Source organism: Micropterus dolomieu, linkage group LG01 (genome assembly GCF_021292245.1).
Source record: "Micropterus dolomieu isolate WLL.071019.BEF.003 ecotype Adirondacks linkage group LG01, ASM2129224v1, whole genome shotgun sequence".
Classification (NCBI taxonomy): Eukaryota; Metazoa; Chordata; class Actinopteri; order Centrarchiformes; family Centrarchidae; genus Micropterus; species Micropterus dolomieu.
The window spans coordinates 6,431,007-6,452,204 of NC_060150.1; the positions used below are offsets into that span (position 1 = coordinate 6,431,007).

The window sequence follows — 21,198 nt, forward strand, 5'->3', positions numbered from 1 at the left end:
GGCTGAGCTCCAGAGATGCAGTCGGGAGATGGGAGAAAGTTGTAGTAAGTCAACCATCACTGCAGCAATCCACCAGTCGGGGCTTTATGGCAGAGTGGCCCGACGGAAGCCTCTCCTCAGTGCAAGACACATGAAAGCCCGCATGGAGTTTGCTAAAAAACACCTGAAGGACTCCAAGATGGTGATAAATAAGATCCTCTGGTCTGATGAGACCAAGATAGAACTTTTTGGCCTTAATTCTAAGCGGTATGTGTGGAGAAAACCAGGCACTGCTCATCACCTGTCCAATACAGTCTCAACAGTGAAGCATGGTGGTGGCAGCATCATGCTGTGGGGGTGTTTTTCAGCTGCAGGGACAGGACGACTGGTTGCAATCGAGGGAAAGATGAATGCGGCCAAGTACAGGGATATCCTGGACGAAAACCTTTTGGCTGTATTAGAGCAAAAGGGTGCTTCTACTAAATACTGAGCAAAGGGTCTGAATACTTATGACCATGTGATATTTCAGTTTTTCTTTTTTAATAAAGTTGCAAAAATTTCTACATTTCGGTTTTTTTTTCTGTCAAGATGGGGTGCTGAGTGTACATTACTGAGAAATAAAATGAACTTTTTTGATTTTTGGAAAATGGCTGCAATGAAACAGAGTGAAAAATTTAAAGGGGTCTGAATACTTTCCGTACCCACTGTATATAAATAAAGACACTGTTTGCCAACACATTCAATTAAATTAAAACTCACAGACTGGTTTTAAAGCAGTCACATTATACAAATATGGATAGCTGCTGTCCCAAGAGCTCAGTTCCTATAACCTGCAGGACAGCAGATCCTGACCCACAGCACGACCTTCAATGCTTAACAATGGACTCTTTTTTTCTGTGTGTTTGTGTGGATGTATCCATAGGTCTGTGCCTGTGTCCTGTGTCATTCTTCAGACCACGTGGAGAGCTAACTCAATATACACGAAAAACAGCACTTTACTTGCTTGCAGCATGCGCTTCCTATTATCCCCAAGACGGATCGCAGTGTGACTTCTGACCCACTGATGAAAGCACTGATACTTTCAGACCTCTTGTAGCTTCCAGTCCTTCCTCAGAACTAACCATACATTTAGTAATGCGTCATTTACAACACCACAGGCACATACAAGCCCAACCCGGCATCTAGTCAGTATTAAACCATAACTCATTCTTACTGCTTTGGTATCTGGTGACAAAGTCACATGTACAAGCAGTGACAGTAACATCATGACAAGCTAACAGAGTTACGAGACAGATGTTAAGATTGGTTTACAGACTAAAAATACTTGACTTGTTAAAAAAAAAAAAAAAAAGAGGATAGGTGCTGTCTGTTCATGTTGATCAAAAGAATTTCACTGAATCTGAAGAAAAGGAAAAACTGAAAGGAAAAATTTTAAATGCAAGAAAGTAATAGCTCCAAAAAGGCCAAATTGAATCCGTATTTGTACAAGAGTCAACATTTACATATCAGAACGTTCCTCCACAAAGACTATGAAAATCCACCTTAGATAATAATTCATGCCTTCCCGTAAGGTCTTGTTCATACAGTATTACCTATTTTATTTATAATGTTTTCCATGTTTTTTCATGTTTTTCAAGTCATGAAGGTACAATTTTTTCCTTTTGTACATTTATTACAAGCTTACAAAGTAGGGCTATACTGAATAGTTCGAAGCGTCATTCATAACGTTGACATTTTGACTCCAAAATTCACAACATGTTTCTGATCTAAAAAAAAAATTCTGCTTCAATCCATATTTGTTGGTGTTTAGACTTTAAATAACATTTTCACTGCGGTCACTGTTTACTCTCCCGCACTTGTATTACTGGGATGGTCGAACAGCAACTTAACAGCTCAATAAATTACATTTAAATAACATCAATAACAAAAAATCTATTTCGGCTCTGGTAGTTTGTGAAAGGGTTGGTGTCGATCACACTGAACTTCTGCACTAGACTGTTCAGATTTTGGGATTAGCCTGCTGTTTATATGTATTTATGTTGACAAAAAGGAAGCGTTATATTCATTAAAGAAAGTTGATTAGTAAAAAAGTAATTTAATCCAATATATAACTTCATTCAAATTGAGGTTTTTGTCCAATTTTTTTTAACATTCATCCGATACCGCAAGAGAAGCTTCAAATGTAAAAAAAGAAAAAAAAGAGATTTGGTACCGCCCCATTACAAAGACTACGTGTTCCTTTAGTTTACAGACAGGTAACTGGATGTGCCTTGGAAACAAATACAAAGAGAAAGCTTTGTGCTCATGGGGAAATTATGTCAGGGAAATAATAAAGAATTATCAAGATCTATAAACGCACATATGACAATTAAATAACAGCATATTCTGTATCCTACAAACAGGTGTTAGTGTCACATACTGTAGTAGGTGAAGAATATGTACAAATTGCTCCCAGGGCCTTTAAATCTGGCAGAAGTAAACCAACGAATTTTAGCAGCAGTGCGTCACAGACCACTGTAGGAAACCATCGATCATCTAGTAAGACCGGAGGCTGCGCTCATTTCCCCCAAAGAGGCAGAAGGGACCATGATAGCAACTCCCCTGGTTAACTCAAGAAACCAGGGCAGCACTTCTTTTGCATTCATTTAGCATTCAGAGTCACTACAGACAGGATCATTGTTTAGTGGCCACTTGTGTAAGTGCTGAGTCAGTCTTCCTGACGCTTCCCAACTTAAATCAATTATTAAGCTGAGCAAACATGACACAAAACCATTCAAACCATGCAGCTTGCCTACGCAGCAGCATCTTACATGGAAATAAAGTACAACTGCAAACAACTTTAAACCAATGGCCCTTGAGACCAAAGTCGTTGACCACTGCCTTCTCTAATGTTGCTGCTCCAGGACTGACCAGTCAGGCAATGTAAACTGGGAAGTCCCTTGCTGTGAATGTTTTTAACCCCCACCCCCTCCGCAACAACTCTCTCTGGCTGTAAGGAATGCGTTCATATTTAACCAGTCTGGACTGACGAGGGGGCAAAAAAGGCTTCCTCTACCCCTCAGATTGGCATCAAAGGCCAGGCAGACAAAGACAAGCCTTCAGGGCCCCAGGGCCCAGGCTGGGCCCCCATTATGATAAGGCAAAAGATGGATGCCAGAAAAACAGGAATTTGAGCAGCAGCAGCAGCAGTGGCTGTTAAAAGAGGAGATACATGAGAGATTGGCTGAGAAAACAACACCCATTCCTGCCTGGGTTCCTCTGTATGATACAGTGCACATGTTTGTGGCTACATGTGCATGAATCTGTCATTTGCATGTATATGGTGCAATTACCCATGCGCGCGCGCACACAGACACACAAATGTGCATCTCTGTTTGTGCGTGTCCATGCATGTGTGTCAGGCTGACCAGATGCTGTGCTCCAGTCTGCAGGGAGCACTAATTAGCTGTGTGTTTACAGTCACAGACGGACAACAGAGCGAGGCCAGGCCTGCTGCCGGCGAAGAGGGGATGAATGGCACAGCTTACAAAGGACAACACCCCCAAGGCAGCCAGCTAACACACCAACCGGACCGTAACGCACACACACTTGTCTGACCTGTTTCTACCAATGCAAAATCAATATGAAAATCAATTCACTTTTCAGCCTGTTAAAAGCTCAGGTTCTGCATTATAAATGATTTATTTATTACTGCCAACAATATTGTAAGACTAAAATGTGATGTTAGATGACACTACTACTCTTGGTAAGGGTGAACTGAAAATATGGTAAAGCTGCCTTTTGTCACTGTATCTCCAGTTTACAAAATATGGGTTAGGTGTTATTTTTCAAATAAACTCAAGGCTCCTTTATGGGCTGAGAAGTTTTTTCTACTTCCTAAGATAAAATAAACCCATTGGGTTATCTGAAAAACGCATCGCCACAAAGCTGAAAACAGGAGCCATGTCTCTGAGCTCATGGAAAGTTGATGTTTTAGATGATTTTCTTCGGTTCTTGGATGCTGGAAAAGCCTTAAAACATGTTCAGACTCACACTTATTTTCTTCATTTAGTCATTAAGTATTATGTGAGTGTGTGCTAGATAGGGCTATTCATTCTTTCAATGTAGAGAATTTATGCACAACATATCTGATATTTTTCACACACATGTTAATAATTCATATTTGCCATATTACACATAATCTTTATTATTCTTCTATTCTATATAAAGCAAATTCCAAGTGTGTGTGTTTTGGTTACAATTTTTCTTATCAATATTTTCAAGAATTAAGTAATAAAGGAATAGATAACTTCTGAGAAAGTGCTAATCCCCCCTAAGTAAACACATACAGGAACATTAAATATTAGTAAAATAAATAATACCAAAAATAAGAAGGAGGCTGGGATGGTCATGGTGGAGGGAGCAATAGCAGTGATCAGAGTTCACATGAGTGAATCAGCAGAGGGACAGTGAGACGTGCCGTCTTATAATGTTCCTAATCAGCTGATAGCCACATAGCTGTTGAGTGAGCAAGTGATTGTGAAGCATGAATGAAACTGCTGATGTCCTGCTAAGTATGTACTTTGGTCACAATTAAATAAAAAACTCCATTGTTATTGACAGTTTTTAAGCGTCAAATGCAATTCAAATCCAAATATCCAGTCGGGGTCATGCTGCAATGGATCTACATTGGGTGAAAATTGTTACCTTTCTTTACGCTTTTAAAGTCAATGGAAAATCCAGTACAGAGGATTTTTGGGATCAACTGCTGTCACCCTGACATACTCTTAAATCCTGTGAGTGCAGGACCTTTAAAGTATGAAACAGTCCACCTGCAAAACTCCCCCAACAGCTACTCCATAAAGATATAACCTAAGAGTACATGTAGGATAACATTTCATCCATCCTGTCTATAAATCCATCTTGTTTTATAGTTACCTGTATATTCAAGAGTGTCTGTGTGACTGGGGGCTGTGTATTGATACCAGGGAGCAACAGGATTCCTGCTGCTGTGTTTGGCTAAAACTGAGATCCTGCTGTTTTCCCTCAGAGACGCAAAGGTCATAAAAACCTGGTTGGTCTAGTCTGAAATGTTCTTTCCTACACACATGCCTTCTCTTTCTTTCATTCCCACATACACTTTAGGATTCTTCAACGCTACCCTCCCATTAACTATTAATCCCTCGTTCTCTATTCTCTCTTTCACTGCCTCCCGTAGCGTTCTCCCTGCCTCTGTCCCCTGGGTCTTCCCTCTGTACTCCACCCTCTGTCTGCAGCTCTTTCCTCTCTGAAGTCTTCCCCACCCTTCTCCTTTTTTCTCCTGGCACGATTTCCTCCTGCTATGAGCCACTTTGTCGATGCGTCTTTTTGTCTTTGCATTGTCTTCCATCTCTGGCTTAACATTCAGTCTCCCTCTTTTCCTTCTCTCACTTTCTTGACTTTCTTGAGTCTTTCCTGTATAAATTCCTTCCTTGCATTTCCGAGTATGTAACCAGTGACTTCCCTCTTTCTTTCCCGTGTCTCTCACTTCAGGTTTCCCAGTTTCTTCAGTATCGTTTCCTCATCTCGCCCACACGTCCTGTTTTCCCTCCCTTTTATCCCTCTGTCCCCTGGTCGCTTACATCGACCCAGCTCTCCCCTTCCTCTTACTCCATCTTTCTTCAATCTCTACATGCACAGAGGTCAACTGGGTATTTACTGCTATCTTGCTCTCTATGATTAAAGCAGTCTTACAATTTCGCTGATTGCTCTACAGTTGTCAGAAACGGCCAAATATGTAAGATTCCCCTCTACATTTGCACCTGCATGTCATATCAGCCTAAATTACAAAGTGGAGCCATGACAGAAGAGAACTTCCCACTTCCTCCTACTGATAAAGCAAGGTTTTACAATTCTTGCCAACATTATTTTCTGGTGACAGTTTTATTTAGAAGCCATAAATCTTCTCAGTACCTTGTCAGTAGCAAGCTGAGACAGCTCTGACTCTGTTGAGTGAAAGTCAGACTGCCACCAGACATTTAAGGATAAATATGTCATTGTTCTATGTTTTTCTTAATGTCACCAAAACAGAAACTAAAATGTTCACACACACGAGCGATTTGGAGTTCAGTATCTTGCCCAAGGACACTTCGTCATGCAGACTGGAGGACTCGGGGATCAAACCTCCAACCTCCAAGCCGCTCTACCTCTAGCATGTTCCTTCATTACCCTGAACACACGCAGGAAAGTTTGTTTAGACTTAATCACATATACATCGTCCTGCAGCCCCAAATACTCACTACAGCACCAAATGTGTATTAATCCGCCACTGAAAATAGTCCCCAACAAATGCACTATTAACGCCTGTTTGAGTAATGTTACTACATTATCCAGCTGAAATTACAGAGCCTTCCACTCTTCCTAACAGGACCAACCATTTAACAGAAATCACGGCCACGTTTTCAATAGGTTTTAGAACGTACACGAGGGTACAGCATCAAACTTAAAAAAGAAAACACCTACAACTTGAAATAGCCACTGTGCTTCTCACCTTAGGTGTCCCAAGTTGTAGTGCCTACTCTCACCATCCGTGGAGCGTGTGACGCACACAGAAAAGCACGGCTGGAGCTGCCGGAGCTCCAGCAGGACAATGGCCAGGTAGTGGATGAAGAGCAGAGCGTCCACCAGCGACACGGCGTACTGCACGATGCCCTGGTAGTTCTCGTCCTGTGAGCAATCAAGTTTGAAGGGGTAATATGCACCTCTTAAAGGAAAATACATGTACAGTATACACACACACACACACACACACACACACACAATACATGGACTATATGCAAAAGCAGTAAACCTATGAAAATAAACAAAAACAAGCATAACATATTCCTGCAGGGGTAAAAAGGAGATCATACACATGTAGACAAGATGTAGAGCATATGAATATTTAGATACATTTCAAAGGATTGCAAGCTTTCTAGATCCCCTATTTTTCTGTGTGTGTTTTCCTACTTGCCTTCTGAATGAGGGACCAGAAGGGATTTTAAATTATGACTCACACAGTAAACACATAGCACTGGGGAAACCAAATATCTGTTTTTTTGTTGTCTGCAATTTTGTTAAGCTCCTAAAGGCATTAAAAATGAATGTGTCTGCAATTTACGAGACCTCTCCCACTGCTATTGGAAACATTTGCTTCAGTGTGTGTGTGTGTTTATCTGTAGACTCACTTGAAAATATATTCTTTCAGTGTGCACTTACAAGCAATAATACCTATTATATTTCAGGCCTTTTATTTATAGCATATCCTTCTCTTTGCGCACCTGTGAGTCGAGTATTCTGACTCCGTAGAACAGCCAATAGGAAACGACAAAAAGCAGCACCAGAACGGCGAGCAGCGCCCGGAATACGAAGACCCGCGGTAGGCCGGCCCGTGGCGGCCTGAAGAAGAGCGCCCACACGGCCAGCAGCAGTATGAGCAGCTTGAAGGCCACGGAGATGAAGAGGCCCTCGCAGGCCGTGCCGCAACTCTGCAGCTTCTCCGGCCAGAGGAGGTGGGGGAGCACCAGGAAGGCCAGCGGCGTCAGGAACACCAGCAGACCCATGATCACGGCCAGGGTCAGGGTAAAGTAACGACGGCAGTCGAGCCCCACGCTGTCCTCCAGGTCCTTGGTGATGCGAACGATGTCCTCCTGAGAGAGGCTGTGCTCTGATGTGCCTGTGACGGCCGTGGTGGTCTCGCCCCAGTTGTCATCCTGAAAACATGAAGAAAAGGAAAACAAAAAAGAATTCAAAGTACATCCCAATTCGCTTATTTTATAATTCCTTGCAGTTTGTGAAAATGCCTGGCCAACAATGTGTCCAATGTTGTTCCGAGTTTGTTTGTTAAAAAAATTGCTCTGTCAAAAAACCTCAGAAAGATTTCATAATCATTATCTGCCATTTCTCCTTTTAACCTGTATTAAGAATATTAATATATTCAGGGCGAGGAGGACAGCCTGTTGTCTCTCAGCAATAAACACATTTAATTAGCCCGTTATAGATGCCATTTCCATTCAGTCACACGTGACGCTAATGAGCACCATGTGTCAGGATTTACATTTTAATCATAAACTGGTTTATCACAAATTGAATTTACATACCAAATATCAATATATGTATGCGCAAATAATTCATCATAAATAAAGAAAACATTGCTTCCAGTAAAAATGGTTCATACACATTTAGTGTCTGAGCAGTAAAGTCCATTTTGAACAACAGATCTGAGCGCAGAATACAGTAAACACAGAACACAGTTTGTGTGGATTCTTGTCAAATGGTTCATGTTAATGTGTAACATGCACAAACCAATTCACGTTCTGTTTGTCATGTGAGAGGACATCAATAAAGGAGGGGGAAAAAAAGTGCTGGCTGTGGTAACATTACATTGACATTACATTATCTGAGCAAATACACACTCCAAGGCAACAAAAGATGCTGCAGTGATGTTGACGCCAACAGACAGCTGATCCATTCACAACATCATAAGAAAGTGACGATCGTTCAGATGATGTCTGAGAAGTAACGATGTCTCATTCTACTAAAAAGGGGTTTCTCACGTCTTCAATCATAGGGACTAAGCACAGGAAAATATTTAAGGGAGTTGAGATGCACCCAGTGAATGGGGTTTGGGCCCAATAAAGCTACTTTGCTCAAGGGGAAAATGTGAGAGATGGTATCAGAGGATTTGAAGTATTAGGAGAGAAAGCTTTTATCTGCACTCTGCTCCTGGATTAATGTTTGGTATCTCACTGTGCTCCATCGGAGCGGATTCCCTTTAATGTGACATTTTCCTATAGCTGGGACTCCTCAGGTGGAGTTGCATTATAACACACGTTTTTTCCCCTTTTGACTGAAATGTCATCTCAACAAAAGCGAGTGAGGTTATTTCCAAGCACGTGACAAAGAAAGGAATAGAAGATGGGAAGTGGAAAAAGTAAACAGAGCGAGCTGCCAACTGCGCGACACGCTGACGTCGGAGTCCGACTGCATCCGCAGATAATGAAGGTCAGCGGTGTCGGAGCAGAGCCGTTAGAACAAAAAAAAGATAAGGACTCTTTACACAGTAGTCATAACAAGCTGCTAACGTGGCCCTGTGAATTGCAGAGTGCTGCCCCTGCCAGCAAGAAAAGGACAGATAATGAACTGCCATCAGCTACAACATCAACAATAGCTTTTATTCCCATCACCCAAAGATACGGTTAGCAAAATACAATACCACTCTGTATTATTAATACAATGACTTTAGCCCCACACTGGCAGAGAAGAGATCATGGAGGAGATGCATTATGATCACTTTTACTAGGGGGTTGGGGGGAGGTGGAGGAGGATAGTGCATTGGGAAAAGAGAACATCCCACAGGCCTCAGGGGTTAAAACAGCAGAAAACAAGATGAAGCAGAACAATGGGAGGACCCAGGCAGTGTGTTCAGGCTGTCTTTGAAGCTAAAAAGAAGCTACTGAGTATACTCGTATACTAATAATAGAATTTTCACTACAACACAGAATATTAATACTGAATACACACAAATACTGAGAGGGAAGAAAAAGGGGGAAAAAACACGTTTGTCCCACAGTTTTTATCCTACAGCATTTAGGTTTTGTTACAGAATAAAGCTTGTGATATTTTTCTTATCGTCAATAACTCCCCCCTAAAAGCCAAACACCCCCCAAAAAAGACAAAAACCAACAATGAATTAATCCCAATAATAAATATTTCCAATGTAGTCAAACCCTGATATAGTATATTCCTCTGTGCCACTGTCTAAACCTGTAATAACACATAAACCAGCATCACAGCTGCATTAATCCACTGCAGGAAATAATCCAGACCAAATGCAGTATTTACTCCTTGGAGCAACATTTGCTAACATTTGCTACCGTGTCAAGCCATTTTAAAAACTTCCTTTATTAAATTTTTACCAGGATCACCTTAGTATCACCTCTTAGTTTAGTTTCAGTTTTAGTCAGTTACCATGCTAATAAGTGCACATTAGCACTACTAATGTAGTACATATGTGAAGTGTAATTTTGCTCCAAGTATTTAATAGCGAAGACAAAAACATGGTGCAACATTTTCTATTTATAGCAGCACTACGGTTCACGGGAGACGACATATTAACTGCTGACTTGTTGTTGTTGTCTCTTTGCTGAGGTCCACCACTCAAAACTGTTTCAGTTTCATCTGACCTTTGACATGACAATATGGTCGTAAATCCTCATCCCACTGTCTGCAGTGCTCTAGAAAAGAGCCAAACATCACGAGTGACCTCTCTGATGAGCAGTAAACCAGACGGTGAAATGCATGATTTGGGTTCAAAAGGTCAAAGAGTGAAGATGTTACTACATCTGACATTTTAACATTTAGGTGTGCTAGTGTCTGCATCTTATCTATTCATGCAAGTAAATAACCCTAAAATAGAAATTTAAGGCACGACAATATCAAGATTAAAGTGGAACTGAAATCAAAATTCATATTTGTTTAGAAAACTGAATATAATTCCCTGAAGTTTGACTAGACTCGTGTCAAAACTGTAAATAACAAAAAGCCGACATTTATATTGATTTATTTATTTATTTTGTCTTCTGGAGGGGATGCATTTTTGTCTCATAGCCACACTGGCAGTCAGATGTCATTTAGCCACTGAAATGGGAAACACTCACTCTGAGGTCTAAAGCGTTTACGATTTTTCTTTAAAATGTAAAAAATGCAACAACTGTGTGTGTGTAATACATACTTACTTTTAATTTAATAGAAGTTTATGTATTTAACTTGAGAGTTGGAGGAGTTTAATTGTATCTGAAAGAATAGTCTGTGTATTTCAGTCCAGTCAATTGGAGTGGAGATTGTTTTCAAAACAGAACAGTGAAAGCCACTTCATTAATAATGAGAGAGGCAGACTGAAGAGGGCCTCAGCCTCTCCACAGAGACTCATGCAACAGGCTTTTTACTCACATGAAGCAATTATCCCCTACAGAGAACACAAGTAAGCAAAACCTCATTATATTCTTTTTGTATTAGCAGAGATAAGTGCTCCACATACGGCGAGCCACAAGCCTCAGTTACATGGAGATTCACAAATCATCAGGGATGACAAGTAGCATACCTAAGAGATTACACAGCAGCACTGGAGATATTTTTTTTTAAACAAAGTGTGAAGCCCTCTTTACAAGCAGTAATGATTTAATGTCTCCTAATTACATTTTTTAAAATATTTAATTTTTAAATATTTTTTGGTGTCTGAATGAGAATAAATATGGCATCCATGTAGCATCAAATACTTTTCTTTCCTGCTTAACTGACAGATTCTCAAGTGTTAATTCTGTCTGATCACCGTCCAGCTGGAGAAGACAAGAGTGTGTGTGTGTGTGTGTGTGTGTGTGTGTGTGTGTGTGTGTGTGTGTGTGTGTGTGTGTGTGTGTGTGTGTGTGTTTGTGTGTATGAGAAAGGAAATCAATAGGAATTAGTTGTGTCTCTCCGAGCACAGCGTACCTAGAGAACACCCAGGGGGGACATGAGTCACAGCTTCTCGTGACTTCACTCATCACTCGTTGCCCTCGTTTCATACCTCTGAATCACACGCTTCTTAAGGACTCTTAAAAACTCTATCACCATTTGCACAACATGCTCAGCACTGCGCCGAACAGAAAAGGACTTACAAACAACACATCAGGGTTAAATTAAGGGAAGTGGCAGCCAGAGCTGAAACGGCAGAAAGATGGCAGCTATTTTGACAACTGAACGACAGTTCATGTCAACAAAAATCCACAGGTTCTCAAACTTCTCAAACGTGAACAGAGAGAGAAGAGTAATGAATATCTTTGAGTTTTGTACTGTTGATCGGACAAAACATTATATTTGAAGAATGAAGTTGCCTGGGAACTTGTTTCGGGCACTTCTTTGCTATTTGTTGATATTCTACAGACCAAACAATTAACCCATTTACTGAGATAATAAGCTGCATAAATGTATTCTTGACACACACCTGTTTAGTGAGTAGGGCTGCAACTAACAATTATTTCCATTGTAGATTAATCTACCGATTATTTTCTTAATTAATCATTCAGGTCCATTGAGAAAATTGCCCCCCATAATTTCCCAGACTCTTGCTTGTTTTATCCAACCAACAGTCCAAAACCCAAATATATTAACTTTACTATCACATTCAAAAAAAAAAAAACGTGGCCAATCCTCACAATTGAGGAGGTGGAACGAGGGAATTGTTAGCATGTTTGCTTAAAAAATTACTAAAGTCTAGTTCACACACACAGAGCTCGGCGACAGTCAGGCTGTGCGGTCTCGACAGTCAGGCTCAGCGGTCGAACTGCAGTCGCCAGTTGTTATGTGTGAACTACTCAACAACACATCAAAACGACTCCCCTACGCCAGCCAGATATCTAGCACGCCAAATATCTGGAAGAGTCGGTCGACATCCGCATCCAGCCAATGACAGCAGGCAGCTACTTTTTCATCGTAAAACTCTTTTTACTCACCTCCAGCTCTCTCTGTAGCTCAGACCCCAGATCCCTGCTACCTGCGTGTGCTAATCCATTCTTTCACCCATATACTTTGTCTTTATAATTGGTATCTTCATAATAACAAACAACAGCTGTTTCGTGTGTAGGTTCACATTTCACGTGTTTTCTTGACAAAACGTGGTTTGGAGACCAGCCTTAGATGATTCATCGATTTTCAGTTGCTCTACAAGTAAGTAAGATTAACAGAACATTAACGGAACATCTGTTAACAGTACATTAACAGAGCATTACCTGGTGTTTCAAATATTTTAATATGAAACAACTGGTGAGAAGGTATGTCTACTCATCTTCAAGGTTTCAACAAGTCCTCCTGTATGTTACACTCACTCTGGCTCAACGCTAATGAAATGTGGGGCATTGTTGTTGGATCCTTACTACTGTACCGGGGCTTCCTCTCTGCTGGTATGACTAAAAATAGAAACTAGTGACCCTTATTTCCTCACGGTATCACAGGCTGATTCGATTCAGTACCAGCAGCCTTGCAGCAGGCCCAGTCCCATTCATCACATGAAAGTAGGTGAAACGGAGAGGAACAGCGAAGTGAGAGGGAACAAAGAGGAAAAGAAAAAAGGGCAAGAGTATGACAGAAATATTCGATAACAAGACAGCCAATTAAATGGAGGTGAGGGATTGATCCAGAGAGGGAGGGAAAGTAAGGGCAGTGGCAGTTCAAGGGCCAGAAATGATTTCTGCACGGATGAACCAACGTGAAATCCTCTGCTCACATAGTACATAAGTGTCATGAATAAACACACTGCAGCTGAACACCTGTCAGGTCCGCTCTTGTCTTACGTCCGCAGTGATTTATTCAACACAGACAAGTTTTACAAGCACTACTCTGCTCCTGGAGGAGCTGAGGCGTTCCGGTGGAAACTAAACAGCTGAATAACGGAAACATCCGACATGACGTTCTCTCACATACCACCAAATAAGAGGAGAGAAAAGAAGAAGGGAGTGAGAACGACGGATGGATATTACGTAGGAGATGTAGGAGGGCAGAGTACAATTTTATGACTCGCTAAAACTGGCTGTTTGTCTTGGCAAACTAGCGAGTATGACTAAAATAATAAACTGATGCTCATATCTGTCTCAACTATGAACCGAGATGGTTAGCTTGGCCCAGCATAATGACGGAAAAATGATTAGGATATTCCCCAGAAAACTGGTGCCCTCTTCTAAACTTCTCGTTTCCCTGGCCTCAGAGTCGTAAACAAGCTTTGTGAGAGCTCAAATGTAAAACTGCCGTCTTCCACATCCTGTAATCACTTATTTCTTTTGAGCATAAACAAACTCAAGAGATGACATGAAGGGAAGTTAAGTGACAATTCCTCTGTTTTTTGACCAGGATCCTGCAGGTCTGATATCCTTCCTTATCCTTATCCCAGCATGTGAACCAAAATCACACCATGTGAACTCAGTAAGAGACATATGCCTGCTGGTACAGAGTGATGGAAATGTATAAATAATGACATTTGAATGATTTTATTTTACTTTCTCTGCTATAAGTTAAAAAAAGGTAAAAAAGTATGCATATATTTAGGGACATACTTTATATGAATAATAACAGATGTAACTCATAAGGATGACTTCTGTTATTCATACAATATGTGTTAAGTGTCTTTCAGCAACTGATGATGCCAAGCCTTCAAACATGGAAGAATAAAACTGGTACCAAACTTTATTATTTATTTAGGAAAGAAATTACGACAAGAAAATAATTTACACAGAATAGACCTGGGGTGGGTGGAGTACAGTTTCAGGCTGATGACATCACATCGCCATCCCCCCTTTTTACAGAAGATCACAGATACAACAGGAAGCCTCTTGCCTCAGGCTCTTCTCTTCAATACTTACCCTTAACCAATCCCCTTAACCAAAAGCTCTGTGTCTCCCAGCAGCCTGCGGGCCCTCTGTCCAGAGCCCAGCTCCACTCTGAATGAAAGAGCCTTTCTGCAAGAAACCTGCTCCTTGTGTTAACAAAGGTTAGAACTTGAACAAACGTTGAGCTTACTAAACTCTGAAAGCCACCGAGACTCCAGCACACCCAGCCAAGTGATGCGAGATGTGAGCCGCATTCTGAGAGAGACAACCGATTCAAGCCCACAAGATGCGCACAAGAGGAATCAGCAGGCAAACTGCATGTGGGATCAGGCATCCAAACATGCTGTAGCAGCCAACACAGGAGAACCAACTGGCGCCTCCCTCCTCCCATCCACCGAAACCTGCCGATCTGAACCCACCAGATGAAACTAAATAACATTCCTGATACTGGGGTTGATACTAGACGCTATAACTAAAGATAATTTAGTGTTACATCAAGGAGGGTCTCCCTTCAATACTCACAATGTGGAATCTAAATATTTCTGTCAAGCATCTCAAATCTCAGTTGCTGAACAGTAAATTGAGGTGATTTCACTGATCAATGCCAAAGTTATCCATTAATTCGATCACACTGGTCCTCAGTCAAGTAGCAACTGTTCCTCGCTGTATTCATAACATTCATGGCTACATTTATCTGTTCATTTGTGTCAAGTAGTTATTGGTTGTGTGTGTATTAAATCTTACTTTCTTTTATGTAACTATTAGCTAACTGTATCCTGGTGAGAGTGGTATCAATCTCCTCATCTTACGCTGGGCAAGAAAAAGAACAAGTGTATTTCCCAAAACTATTCCTTTAATAAGTGGCAGTTAGCAAGCAGTAACACACCTTCTTAACATTTGGGCACTGCTTCAAAGGGAAAGACGGGCAATTTGTTCAGCCACCTGCAAGACCAAAACTAAAGAGAGCATAACAAGTATGTATAGCCAGGAAACCCAAGCAAAGAAAAATTATTGTTTCTAAAAAGAGCAGTAATCTAGAACTAAGGCGGGAGTCCATAACAGGAACATGTGCAGCCAACTCAAGAAAAATCACATTCTCCATCACACCCACCCAGCAAACGACATGGCATCATTAAAAACGGTTGAGCAGTTTCAAAAGCATGGTGAGAGCAGTTTGATAAGACGCAGAATGTGCCATCAAAGTATTTCTTTGATGAAATGTTGGCGAGACTGCAAAGTAAGTGCTGCAATACGATACAGTAGCTGCGGAGCTTTAAACACATCCAGCACGACATCTGAACTGCACACAGGCACTTGTTTGGAAGCATCATATTGCATTACGTGCATGCCTTTTCGGATTGGCGGGATTTCCTGATGTAATGGGCCCTCGCTCAAAAGGCCTTTAGGGTGTTTTTGGATGATGAATTATTTCATAGTCCAGCCAAAAAAAACACACAGCTGCTTACAATATTCTATTCTGGTCCTAGGTGAAATTACTCATTTTCGAAAGCAGCATATTTTGTTATACATTTCATAAGCCTTCCACTGGTTTATCACAAAACAATACTGAGCCATGCAGTCAGCCAGCTCACTAATGACCTGAACCCTAAACCTAATTTTTGTCCACTGAAAAACACAAATAGCTGAGCAGTAAATAAATTACTGGTCTGGTAGCATAGTGAAAGATGCACAGACAACACTGTGTTTGTTTACATGGGTGTGCAGGTATATTTAGCACAATGGCTACGTATGCTAACATGCTATGTCAAGCAGGGTGCATTTAAAAAGCTTTCAACAGAGTATTTTCTGCACTCTTTCCCCACCTGAGTATAAATAACAGCTATTGTTCTCACAGTAAATCAAATGACCACTAAAAGCCTGTTTTCTGTCGGTCCGCCATAAGTGGGCTGCAAACAAAGCCCCTCGTGCAGTGCAGGAACAAGTGCACTCTACTCACTCCAGGGAGGCAAGGTGTGTGTGTGTGTGTGTGTGTGTGTGTGTGTGTGTGTGTGTGTGTGTGTGTGTGTGTGTGTGTGTGTAAAATATAGCAACATGCATTCCCAAAGAGCCATTACAAACCACCTTTCTTCAAACTGTGGACAGCGTGCGAAGCTGCCAAGGACTTGCCAGGACATGGAAGGGAAGCACTTAAAAAAGTTCCCTTGACTAATTCGCAGGATGGAGGAGTGACTGTGAGACAATGGGAGACTGACAGCTGAGCAGCACTAAACAAAGAGGTAAATTGCACTATGGTTGAATTGGATTATTCACAGAAATGTCAGGTAACCATGAGGGGAATACAGAACTTTCAATTTATCATAACACAGAATGTGGTGTACCATTTATGTAGTAATACAGTGAGACCTGATGCAGAAACCTGGACCTGTACTTATCAAACATTGTACTGTTACACTTAAAATGATCTTCAGTAGCCAAGTTCTTTGTGTGTGTGAAGATTAAGACACACTGAACAACTGACTTACTTAAAGTGTGGGAGCACTTTTTAAAAATGTCTGCAACTGACTCTATTTGTTTCTTAAATGTATTTATTTATTCATTCTGCAGATTATTTTCTCCATTAATTGATTTATTGTTTGGCCTATAAAACATCAGAAAACATTGAAAAAGGGTAACGTTATCAAATGTCTTGTTTTGTCCAAACCACAATTTAATTTACTATATTGTAAGACCAATATAAGCAGCAAATACTCACATTTATGAACCTGGACGCATCCAGTGTCTTAATGATTAATCGATTATCTTTCAATCAACTATTCTATTTATCTAATGAATCAACTAATTGTTGCAGCTCCAGTAGAAATTAATGTGAAATTATATATTTTTATAGCTACTTTTAGAGGCTCTTTTATATTTATACACCTGTTTGCACTTTACTGATGTTGCACTGATTGTATTGTATCTAATTTCGTTGTACATGTACAACAATGACAAAGATTCTGTCAAAAAGGGATACAATAATAGGAAATTAGCTCATATTGAACAAAAAAAAAAAAAAAGCCAACTCAAGCAGGAAAGAAATTCTCTCGTTCTACTTTAGTGCACATATTCATTTTTAGCTGTCTGATAACTATGCACTCATGTGCTTGATTGAGGAAAGATAAAGTGGACCTGATATGTCACCAAGATAAAATGCCAGCCTTCTAGAAAACACAGACTACAATGGCAAACAAATAAGACCAAGAATGGTACAACATATCTGTAAATCAATGTATCGCCACTCACACATAGATAAAGCCGAAATCTCTCCATAACAACCCAGATCAAATGCAGACAGCTAACAACCCAACAAATATGTTTGAGGCTTAGTGGTGTCCTGGAGGCCAACCACACTCGTGTCTTCAAGCCTTTCTGGGACAATGTAAATGCAACATTTAAAGACACTGTGGGAGACACTGTTCCAAACAACTGTGCTGTGACACCCGTAGGAAACACTGAGGAAGCTATACAGGAAGGAGACGGACACCTGATACAATTTTACTTACGTATAAAACATCCCAAGCTTCAACAGGAACTTGGTATCAAAACTGATCCTTCAGGGAAAGAAAGTGGCTTAATTACTGTTCATTACTGTTTTGACTATGACTGACGAAGAGCTCTGTTGTATCGAAATGTTGCTCAATTAAATTAAAATAGCTGGGAGCTACTGTGTGCAGATATTTGTTTGATTCTTGCCTTCCGTTTCTTTTTTTATCCAGCTCCTGTAGATGTTTTTCTACACCCTGCAATTACTGTTCAGGATATTAGTTCAATGGGAAAGAAGAACTATCTTTTGAGAAGAAAAATATTTTTGACAGAAAACTGGGGAATTTACATTGAAACAAATGACAGAACAAGTAACTTAACTGCTTAAATATGGCATAACTGGACAGGCGAATGTATATATGTCTGAGTACCTCATTTAAATAAAGTACACACATTTCAGATGTAGATTTGTTCAGAGGAGTGACACTAGGGTCTCCTTTCCACATCAGCAGCATTTACAAACAGATTTAATGTTACAGCACAAACACGCACAGAAAACTCACAAGCGCCAACATGCACACACACATATTCTATATTGTACAGCTATAACCATATAAAGCAGCATTTGAGCCTGACCAGGCCTCCATCCTGGGCCATGCAAACCATTTCTATAAGAACTGGACATACAGCAACGGTGAGCATCCCCACTTGTTGTATGCAGAAGAAGACATTTTGCAGTTCCACCACGTAACTGAAGCATCGTTTCTGATGTTAGCCAGTTGGACCCCTTTGTCTTACCTGGCTTGGTTTAGTCCCTGCTCCACAGCCGGCCACTGGAGGCGAGTTAGAATTAGAGTTTTCTTCTGTGGTGGTGACAATCACCTCCTTTATCTCCTCTAGAGCCTCGCAATCCTCAAGCACCTGCAACACTTCATCTCCCGCCTCCATCACCGTTGGCGACTGCATCCCAAAGTGCTCAACTGCCAAGATTTACCTCAGTCCAGCTCGAGCAAACATCGTCTCTGTACTCAGGCACAGCTTTCCATCCCCTGATCCATCCCACAGTGTGTGTTTGACCTCACTGACTCTCTCCTGATCTGCAGCCCAGCCCTGCTTTATCAGTCTTTATATAGAAATCTCTCCCATCATGCCTCAGGAGGCATTGTATGGGACTGTGCGCTCACTTGCCACATAATGTAAGGGGCTTTATGGAGACAAGCAGAGAGCAAGGGAGCGCGGCGAATAGGGATGAGAAAGAAGAGTGAGAGGGAGATGATCACATGGGATGTCCTGACAGCAGCAGGGATGGAGGGGGGGATAAAAGGATGGATGGATAGATGGAGAGGGAGGGGTGTAGGAGTACAATAAGTAAACATCTAAGTCGAGAGAGGAAAGCAAACAAAATAACACACAAATTAGGTGCCACCACTATACTCCAAAAGCGTTTCTCCCATCCTCCTCCTTACTCTCTCTCTCTCTTCCCTTTTTGTCAGTCTTTCCCTCAAGGCATCCTCTCTAATTCTTTGCTCTTCTCTTGCCTCAGCGCCACTCTCTGTCCATTGCTTCTGGCCCAGTGAGCACTGTGGTGTCGCCGTGCTGCTACTGGCAAGGCTGTATGTGTGTTAATGTGCGTGTATGTTTGCATGACGGGAAGGTAAGACAAAACCTGCTCATCCAACCAACTGATCTACAGTAGAACACAATGACCTGACGGTGTGTCTTAAAATAATAAAGTTCTGTGATGTTTAATATTTTTCTTATTGTCAACAAATGCTAATAAAAGACCCAAGTATTATTGTGTATCAAAGCCTCATATAGCTTCTTCCTCTGTGCCGTGGAGCTCCATTGTTGTCCAAAAACTACAAAAAACACATCAGTGAGCCTCACTGTTGCATTGGGTGACATGTTCCTTCATCAACATGAACACACACACACTGTAGTTTATTTTTATTCTGACTCAATCCCACATACACTGCCACAAATACTCACTAGATCCACATCTGAAAATAGCCCCTAACAAATGTACTATTTCCTCCTGTTTGGGTAATTCTTGTTATTAAGGTTTAGAGAATAAATACTTACTATTCTGGTAGTCAGAGGTGGGCTATCTTTTCACGGGACTTCTAGACAATATTTAATTTAATAGCAAATTTGCACCTTTGACCAATAGCATGCAATCTCTACAGTGCCGACCTCTGAAGGAACGGTGAGCCGGAGAGAGCAAAACAGAGGCATCTATCACAGCTTATTAGCTATGATTTAACCTCCTCTTTCAGAGTAACAACTGCTCATTAAAAGGGGAATGCTTTGCAGACAGTTATGAGAAAGGAGTCAATGGTACAAATATGACTTTTGAATAAACTAAAAATGTCAACTTATTGTCCCTTTTGGCGACCAAGCCAACAAGCTAACTGAACAGTTAGCTCTGAGAGATTTTGTCCTGGGCAGCTATTGTGTTCCTGGCTGACAAGTGTGTTAACAGTTAGCTCACCAGTTACAGCAGTTATCCAACAAGCCCTGCAAGTGGCTGCTACGTCACCAAGCCTCTAGTACCACATTTTTCATAAAGGCGCAGAGATACATTTTGCTGGGCCATTTTGCTATGATGACAAGTGATCTTTTTTAAAAATTAGAATGTCATTCAGGATATCACTACTGTCTACAATAGCTTTAAATAATGAAAATAGATGTAAAATACTAAAGCAAAGCCAGAAACCTGGGAAAAAGTCTTTAACTGTGCTGACCTTACCTCAAGTCTTTAGCCACAAGGTTCATCTCCAGGTGCTAATAAACTTCTCCAGTGGCCTAGGGGTAAAGGCAATGACCTTGAACCCCAACGTCCCCTGTTCGTGTCCGTTTGGTTCACGTCATTCTAAATCTCTCTCTCCTCTTCACCTCTCCACTGTCGACTCACTAATGAGGCACAAGCATTGCCTAAAAAAAAAAATCTACTCCCCAAAAAAAAATTTTACCATGGAAAAGTGTTAAGACTTTCTCTCTCTCTCTCTCTCTCTCTCTCTCCTGCTTTGCCCACCCACAGAGCTTGCAGCCTTGCCGTGGCTCGCAGCTTACGACAAGCACTGACAAACACACAAAGCACCGGGGATAACCGTGAAGCTCCGCGGGATTCTGTCTCACAGAAGACTGAGCCAGGAAGCACTCACCACAGGAAGGAGATCCCAAACATGAACGCAAGCGCTCTGCCTCTTCCAAGAGCCCGACATGGCTGCCTGTGCGCCCCACAGAGTCCGGGGCGACGGAGCTACCTGCGCTGGGGTCTGCCAAGAGCGGTGCTGCTGTTACCATACCGAGGTCCGGCTCAAGTAAGCGAGCAGCTGAGATCACAAAGCAGCTGAGTTTAATTGGGTTGGATGAAGCTGTAGGG

General features: G+C 41.3%; 1 protein-coding gene across 1 annotated transcript in view; it reads right to left on the minus strand.

Annotated features, from left to right (window-relative positions):
• LOC123974553 (vang-like protein 1) overlaps positions 1 to 21,198 on the minus strand; it is a 61,254-nt gene that overhangs the window by 9,998 nt on the left and 30,058 nt on the right. Inside the window, exons 4-6 of the mRNA XM_046055364.1 lie at positions 7,257 to 7,688; positions 6,488 to 6,663; positions 6,144 to 6,166 (exon numbers count right to left, since the gene is read on the minus strand). Coding sequence (XP_045911320.1) covers positions 6,144 to 6,166; positions 6,488 to 6,663; positions 7,257 to 7,688 — 631 coding nt within the window. The remainder of the gene's footprint in view (positions 1 to 6,143; positions 6,167 to 6,487; positions 6,664 to 7,256; positions 7,689 to 21,198) is intronic.